At 44.6% G+C, this 8,097-nt stretch overlaps 1 protein-coding gene across 4 annotated transcripts in view; it reads left to right on the plus strand.

Annotated features, from left to right (window-relative positions):
* The window catches only part of CUNH17orf80 (chromosome unknown C17orf80 homolog), an 11,857-nt gene extending 5,102 nt beyond the window's left edge, over positions 1–6,755 (plus strand). For 2 of the 4 annotated variants that reach the window (XM_023531644.1, XM_011361877.2), the window contains exons 4-6: positions 4,355–4,450; positions 5,019–5,123; positions 6,351–6,755. In XM_023531644.1, coding sequence (XP_023387412.1) covers positions 4,355–4,450; positions 5,019–5,123; positions 6,351–6,379 — 230 coding nt within the window. In that variant the 3' untranslated portion in view covers positions 6,380–6,755. Of the gene's footprint in view, positions 1–2; positions 2,989–4,354; positions 4,451–5,018; positions 5,124–6,350 lie in introns of those variants that run through there. The other 2 variants (XM_011361878.2, XR_002780831.1) reach the window with 2 other exon arrangements.
* The last annotated feature ends 1,342 nt before the right edge of the window (positions 6,756–8,097 follow it).

The raw sequence follows: 8,097 nt of genomic DNA on the forward strand, positions 1-8,097 counted from the left end.
AGGTAGCCTCGTCTTTTCCTGCTGACTCTCGCCTTTAGTTATTGGACTACTACTCTAGCTACGACAGTTTCTTCATTTTTGTCACCAGGAAGCTTTGGATTTTTTTCCCTTTAGGTTTTCTAGGGGCCTCGTTAGTTTAGTGTAGCATCCATCTCCTTTTGTGTGTGTAGTGTTATTGGTGTTTTTAGCTTAATTTTGACAGGAGACCTAGTGCAACTCGGAATGGATTCACACCTGAAAAACTCGTATCATCTCTAACTAAAGATATGTTTTTCCTTCTGATTTATTTTATAAACGATCACATATTTACTAAACTCCAGTTTGGTCCCCAAAGCATTTTCTCTTGTATTTTAATTATCCCTTTCTAAAGATTTCACAATGGGAGTGTATTAAATAGAGGGCATTGCCAGCTAAAGCTGCGTTTTCTCCAACTGTGTCAGCGGTTACCAGTTTTTCTACCAACAGGTCTAACGTGGGCCCGCTACAAAGTTGTAGTCTCAAGGCCCTCTCCACTAAACAGAATGAACATGAACATTTGTGTTCCTCTGTGGTTTTCAGAGTGCTTCCATCTTTTCTTCTTTTGGCCTCCCCGCTCTGAGAGGTGGGCAGAGCGATTTTTCTGTTTTGTAGGTGATGAAACAGACAGAGGGAGGACAAGGGATTTTTCCAAGGTCATGCCTCCAGTACGTGATACAGTTGCAAGTAGAACCAAGTCTCCTGAGGCCAAGTAATCCTTCCCACTAAACATTGCTGAGGAAATACGCCATAACTGGAAACACAGATGTCTTTTATATCTCTGTGATTTTCAGTTGCGTAAACACACAGCCCATTGCAAATCTCTCAAGTAGGGCTTCTTTATTGTCTTACTATCTTCTATAATGCTAAGGAATATCCTTGATACATCCACTTTTCATTTTAGAAAAGGGACTGATACTTGTCAAGTGATGACCGTTGCTAGGTGCATTACATTGCTATCTCATTTATCTCAGTGAACTCATAATAACTCTGAAGTGATGTCACTGACCCGCCCTCTCTCATAGGTGAGGAATCTGAGCCTCGGACATCTTAAGTGACTTGCCCATGTTCGTACACTAAGTGACTGTCGGGCTTTAAATCCAAGTCCATCTGACTTGTACACCATGGTCTTTAAACCCTGCCCTAGGCTACTGTTTGGGACAGTTAGTGGTAGGTATCATGATATAAATTAGTTGATACACTTTAACGGGTCCTAAGAATATAGTAATAATAAGAAATAACAGTAATTTAGGTCATCAAATCACTAGTCTTCTGAGACCGAATGTGGGGGGAAAGTATAATCTTCCTTTAACGTTGAGTTCCTCCAGGATACTGGTTAGAAACTACTTTTTGTTCTTTTACAGTCTATATGATTAGTTTGAATTTCTATCAGACAACGTGTGGCCATCACAGAGCCTCTAGTTCTGTTATAAACTGAAAAACTATAGAAGTTAGCCCCACAATTAAAGCGGCGGACTTTAGTGCTGCCACTGAATGAACAGAAGGTATTAGAAGAGACCATAGGATCTCAGGTCAAGACCTGATTCCTCAGTTAGCCAAGGAGTTCAGCAGGCTGTCTAAATCTACAGGAACTAAAAGGCAGTGTGGCTCCTCAGAAAGCTTCATCATTTCACCAGGCAATGGCTACCAACAGTGACTGCAAATTAGAATTGAACTTTCCTGGAATCTTTGCAGGAGAACGTGGGCTATATAGTCTCTGCTCAGGCAAGATCTTTGCTAGACTATTTGGCCTTTATCCCAGGAAGCCAACCCATTTCTTTGATACTTACAGGCAGAGCCAGTGAGCTAACAATTGCTAAGTTAGATATATATCAGCTATGATGCCTACATGTTTACATAGATCATCTCAATCTTATACCAACCCTGGAAGACTAGTCTTATCCCCTTTTATAGATGAGGATAAGTTGAGTTGATGGTAGGCATCTAACATTGCCTGATGGTCTTTGCCAAGCTCTTCCGGGTATCATTTCTCCTGTTGGATGGTGGGCTTCAAGATGATGTCAGATATGCTTTTCTGCAGCGGGAAAGCTGTAACAGCAGCTAGTCCTCAGACACAGGTACCTGAGTAAACTTAAGGAAATGATTCCACCAGATGAGAAGGTAGCCAGGGCCTTGAGAGGGATAAAAGACTCTCTTGTCATTTGGATGAAACGAGGTGGAACCAAAAGCTCTCGTGGCCGATGAAAAACGGATCTATTTTGGTGGCCCGGGCCAGGAAATCCCAGGGTAGACTGTTAGTTCTGAAGGAGCCATGAGTTTTCGTAAATTAGAAAGAATTCAGCATACGACATTCAGCAGCATCAGAGGCCATCTTTTGAGGTTTGGGGAGAAGGAATTTCATTGACTAATTACCGAAATTAGTAATTTTCCTGGCCTTGGAGAAAATGGAGTGTAGAAGTTCAAGAGTTAAATCTCAGATTCAACAAGAGTCAGAGCCCTCAGCAGTAGAAACTGCTTTCCACTGTTCAAAGCTTTCAGAGTTGCTGTGGCCTTGAGAGCCTTCAGCTGGAAGCACTTGGCTGAGCCCTCGCAGAATTCAGGGTGTCTTGTCTTTCGGGGCTCAAAGAGATCTAGGTCCTCGGTCGCTAAGTCCGGACAAGCGACAATCCCACATGGGCGTTTTTTAGATTCAAGATTCGTAGGCATCACCCCCAGAGACTGATTCTGAAATAAGGTCTAAGAATCACATGTTCAAACATGTCCTCCGTGCTTCTGAAGAGCAGCTGGATTAGAGAACTGCTGACGAAGGAGATGGCACTGGAGCAGGTGTCTGAGACCCAGCGGGGGAATCTCTCAAAGGATGGGGCGTGAAAAAAACATGGTTCCTATCACTACAAAAAGCAGAACTTGGCTGATGGGGATGCCAGAAGGTGAAGGGAGAAAACAGTATAGGGTCATGGGTTTTTAAAGGCCAAGAAACAGCTAAATAAATGCTCTTTTCTGATCTTTAAATAGCGTTTCCATCAGTCGGGTATCGTGTGAGATGGACACGTGGGGAACAGGCTCAGAATAGTCAGGATCAGAACCCAAGGGAATATGACGAGCCAGGGTTGGGTCCCCGATTAGCCAATGGAGCCCATGAAAGGGGGTGTTTTAGATTTTTAAAAAAGCATGTGAGTAATGAACAACCAGAGACTTAAGAACTAAGTCAGATCGTATGACTGGGACCCCAGCTAGGCGGAAGGGGTGTTGGGAAATGGTAGCTGTCTAGAGGAAGGTGAGGGTTTTCAGTGGTATTAAAGAGCGGAGCCAGCGTCACGGAAGGCTAGCCACACGCGTTGGGTTGGAAATGTCAGGACCCGGACACTAGCAGGTCAAGGGCAGTGTCTACTAGTTGATGAGGCAGCATGGCAGTGGGTATCAGCCGCCCCAGGCCCACAACCAGGCCATGGGGATGGAAATCGGAACCCAGAGCACCCGGGCAACGGGCAATGACATTGAAAAAACCTCTACCAGGACTTCTTTGGGGAGGCCTGGGCTTACACATCCCAGCTCACAGCCTGGACTGATGTCATACACATAAATTTGAACCTGTACCGAAATAAATAGGTCCACTGGCTAAAGACGGAACAGTCAAGGAGCCACGTGGCCCCTGCCACTGCTGAGAGGCGGTACAATTGCAGTGTCCATGAAGCTGTTTCTCCCCATCTTTTGCTTCAGATTTTTTCCAAGATGCGTGGGTTATGTCCCGCTTTGTTTATTTAAGAGACTAACCACCTTGCACGCGAATCATCACCTGTGTAACTTTTTGGAAGCCGGCATAGTTCTTTTCCCGGTTACTTAATATGACGACGACAATTGGATAGTATTTTTACATCCACAGCAACTTTTACCACCTGCTAAATGCTCGGTGGTTCTGCTGCAGTTGAACATAAGTGTGTGCTGGTCTGCAGTACTGGTGGGGTACCAGAACGGACCTGCCAACTGTAGCTGTAGTGACAGGTAGTGTCCTTAATATTATAATCGTAGAGAATCATACCTTTTGCACAGATGTTTAGCAGACAGAAAATATGAGCGATTCATTTGGCATGTGCGCGTGGTTCACCAAGGCTGCATGTTCATCAGATCAAAAGCGTGTCCAGGTCCTGATCCCCAGGGCTCCCTTGGCCTTTGAAGAGCCTTTTATGACCTGCAATAGATGGCTTTGACTTCTAGCACTCGGAGTAAGCCGCCGCCCAGAGCAGACATTAATCCACCTCTTTAGAATGTGCTCTCCCTGAGGCCCAGCCCTGGGAACCCCGGGTGCGCGTTGGGAAAGAGGACCGATTTAGATGACTGTCACAGTAACTTCTGTTTGGAACCGTGGTTCCTTTGTCAGAAAGAAGTGCGCCTGCTCTAAGGAGTTTGGGACCGCCGACCAGGCTTACAACCTCCAGCGTCTCTCTAATGAGGCTCTTGGGAGCTGTGCAGAAAGGTGAGGCCAGAGTCACTTGCTGTTCTGTTGCTGGTTCCAAGCATTTGGAGAATTTTCTCTTGCTTTCGCCGTGACTGTCATAGCAAGGCTAAAGAAAAGAGAAAAAGAGACAAATGTGGCATCTTCCCGCTCCTCTGTTTGTCTGTTTTCATTCTGGAGTCTGACGTAATCGAAGGCACCAAAGCTAATAAAATAGCAGCTGCCGTTGATTGAACAGCTTTCATTTCGTAATACCTACCCCCACCTCGGCCACCTCCCCCATCTCTCCCGCCCGCCGCAGTCATCCCAAAGCCAGGAAGACGCTCGACCTTAAATTAACCAATCGGTCGTCATCTCCTGTCCACGAAAGACATTAACCAAACTCCCCAATACGAGAGTACCTAATTTACACTTCTTAAAATTAAAATCTTCTAGATTTTAGCCTTTTCATCTGTTTAAATACGTATATAGCAGTATGTAAATTCTTTGAATTACAGTCCCATCGCCCAGGCTGAGATAACTTGCATAACTCGCAGATAATGGCCCCGGGTTCCAGCTCCCCATAACTGACGTGTTTCTCTTTAAACAGGCTGGATCAGGTGCAGTGCCACCGTGAAGAGCGGTGTTGGTGGCATCTCGATGCTCGTCACCGGATACTTTGTTCTTTGTTGTAGCTGGAGTTTCAGGCATCTGAGTAAGCCTTTCTGTATTCTTAGCCTCAGTTACAGGTCACATCCCGTGTTGGGGACCTCCGAGGGATTCTCAGAATTGCTTTTTATAGTTTTACAGTTTGGCACTGTCTGACATGCGCTAGTGAATGTTTTGCCCGAAGCACTGGGATTTTATTATTAAGAGGTTTTGGTTGTAATGGCCTTATGAGACACGACTAAAATTTACATAATTGCTCTTGTGCTCCATTTAAGGTTGTCACTGGAGATCTGTTTGCCTCCTCTAAGATCAGGGCTCTTCTCCTTGGTGACTTTTTAATTCCTACCTAAGAACTTTTTAGCATTGAAACCAACAGTTTTCTCCCCTGAAAGAGAGGGAGAAACAGAATACAGCTGTCACTCATCAGTGTGTCTAAGGCACATAGCTGTCGTAGCTAATCTACTTTTAACATTTAGAAAACCCTTCTATTACGAGTTCAGCTTGCCCACATCTTCCCAGGAGGAAAATGTCAGGGTTTCATGTCTTTTTTAGTTCAAGATGACTTTTGCTCATTTTTAAATATATTTTAAAATATATATAAAAATAGATCCTTATAGTTAAAAGTTTTAAAATACATATAGGAAGCTATTACAAGAACTCAGTATTTTTCCACAATTAAAAAAAAAAAAAAGCCCGGACATTTTCAGATGAAAACTTCTGGTGTAAAAGTATAAGATAACCATTAAGACTAAAGGCCAGTAGAATTTACAAACTTCTAAAATGTCGGATTTGGGACTTTTGGGACTTTTGGCCAACTCCGTGCCGGTCAGTAGGGGAACAGGTCAAACAGCCGACCTGGGCCTGCGGCTGATTCCTGTGTGTGCACTGGCGGGGGCAGTGTGGCCCGGTGCCATCGGGGTCCTGTGTGTGCACTGGCGGGGGCAGTGTGGCCCGGGGCGCATCGGGGGACAGGCATTCCTTCCTGGCCATCCATGCGTAAATGGAGACACAGAAAACCTTGAGTCCTTTTTTTTTTAACAGGGAAAAATCCTTCCCTTGGACTTTCTCCTCTCTGAAAGGGGTCATTTTTAGTTGCTACCTGAGGTTATTTTTCACATCTCCAAATTGAGACCGAAGAAAATGAAGCAGAAACTTCACACTGTGGCCTAGGACTCTATTTCTAAACGTATAAAATGGAAATTTTAACAGAATGATCTCTAAAGGCAAGAGATAAAAACCGCGGACCCTCACATTTGTCTCTGTTTACCCAAAGAGCTGCAGCGCTGGCGTAAGGAACACTGACCGGACGCCACTTAGGAACGTTCTGGAATCCAAGGAGAGCGTGGTGGAGACAACGGCGGTTCACGTTCCACAACTTCAGGTTGCGCTGGGGGCAGGAGGAGGGAGCGAAAGAATAAATTATTCAATCTAAAGCCGTTATTCAGGAAGTACATTTTATAATGTGGACGGATCAGGCTCTGTCTGGATATTTCTTTGGCTTGCCCTCAAAAATGACCGAAAGTTACTGAAAAAACATCAGTTTGTTTAATCATGAAGGCTGGTGTTATTCAGGGAGACATGAAGAAGACAAGGTTTATCGTTAATAACAATTGTTAATAGTGATTTCCCAGTTCTCAGTAAAAACAAGTATCTCGATTTTAAATCTTTCTCCCTAAAATTCTCTAAACCTTGGCATTTTACTGCTTATCTAGATACTGAGCTACAAGTAGCCTGATACAGAGAAATATTTGAACTGGCAGAGAATCAGCCTCCGTCAGGCCCTTCCCCTTGGGAATAGTTAGGCTCCTGTGGGTTCCTGGCCAGATCCGGACAGGCGTGAAAAACAAAGGCAAAGTAAGGGTGGGGACAGCCTGGCTGGTGAGCCTATGAAAAACCGCCTGTTTTATATCTTAAGTGACTACAACAGTGAGCACATGGTTTCAGTTGATCATGTCTTTCTGGAAACTTCTCAGAATCCCACCCCTATCCCTTCTTAAAACTTTCACTGCAATACTTAAATTCCTTTCACTTTGTTAGGGTTGTTTTGAGTTGGTGGTTTTTCTGTGACTCTTTTCCCATCAAAATATTCAGTGTTTTTTTTGTAATTATATGACTTCCACTTTGGCCCTGAGACAGTGACTCGCATACTTAGATAGAAAAACCCTTGAGGAAATTAACTCATCAGCCCAGATAGATAACTCTCTAACCACTACTCCAGCATGGGGATTGATTGTACATCACACACAGATGTGCCAGTATCTAAGGATATGTATATCTTAGCTTTGCTCGTTATGCTCGTGCCAGAATACGTGAGGTCAGCCCCTCCTTTAAAAGCAGGTGTGCTATTCCAAGGCCAGCGTTTATTTATTCACACATCTTTTCCTTCTGTCCTCTCAAACTTTGAATTCTGGCTCTATCTTCTGCTCTACTTACCTTTTCTATTCCCAGTCCCCTGTCCCTCTCTCCCTCTCTAATTATCCCCAGTGGGAATAATATAATTCTGCCTCAAATTCTCCTGGTTAAGGAAAGGTATGCTAGAGTTGTCCGTAAGGGAACATTCATGGTTGAGGGAAAGAACTGCATTTAACTATTTTAGTTTAATATTACTAAGAACTTCATTGGAACTCCAAAAATAGTCTCTTTCCCTTTGAAAGGGCTTCGTGCCCATTCTTCGTAAATGGCTTTTAACAGACACTTAGGAATGGTGTCTCCCTGAGCCTCCCGCTTTGTCTCTACTCTGGATCAGAAACCCTCAGGGTGAGAAGAAAGGTACATGAGAATGACCTCTCAACGATGTCCTCTTTCCCAATTCCGGGGTCCCCTAGAGCAGGGGTCAGCAGTCGCTGGGGACACTTGGGCACTGTCCAGCCCACTGCCTATTTTCGTAAAGTCGAAGTGGAACGCAGCCCTGCTCTTGTGGTGAGGCAGCTGCTGTCACAGTACAGCAGCAGCATCACGTGGTTACAGCAGAAAGCCGTGGCCCACAAACCTGGACGTGCTGAAGCTCTGACCCTCTACAG

The sequence above is a fragment of the Pteropus vampyrus genome, unplaced genomic scaffold (assembly GCF_000151845.1).
Source record: "Pteropus vampyrus isolate Shadow unplaced genomic scaffold, Pvam_2.0 Scaffold72, whole genome shotgun sequence".
NCBI classification, from domain to species: Eukaryota; Metazoa; Chordata; class Mammalia; order Chiroptera; family Pteropodidae; genus Pteropus; species Pteropus vampyrus.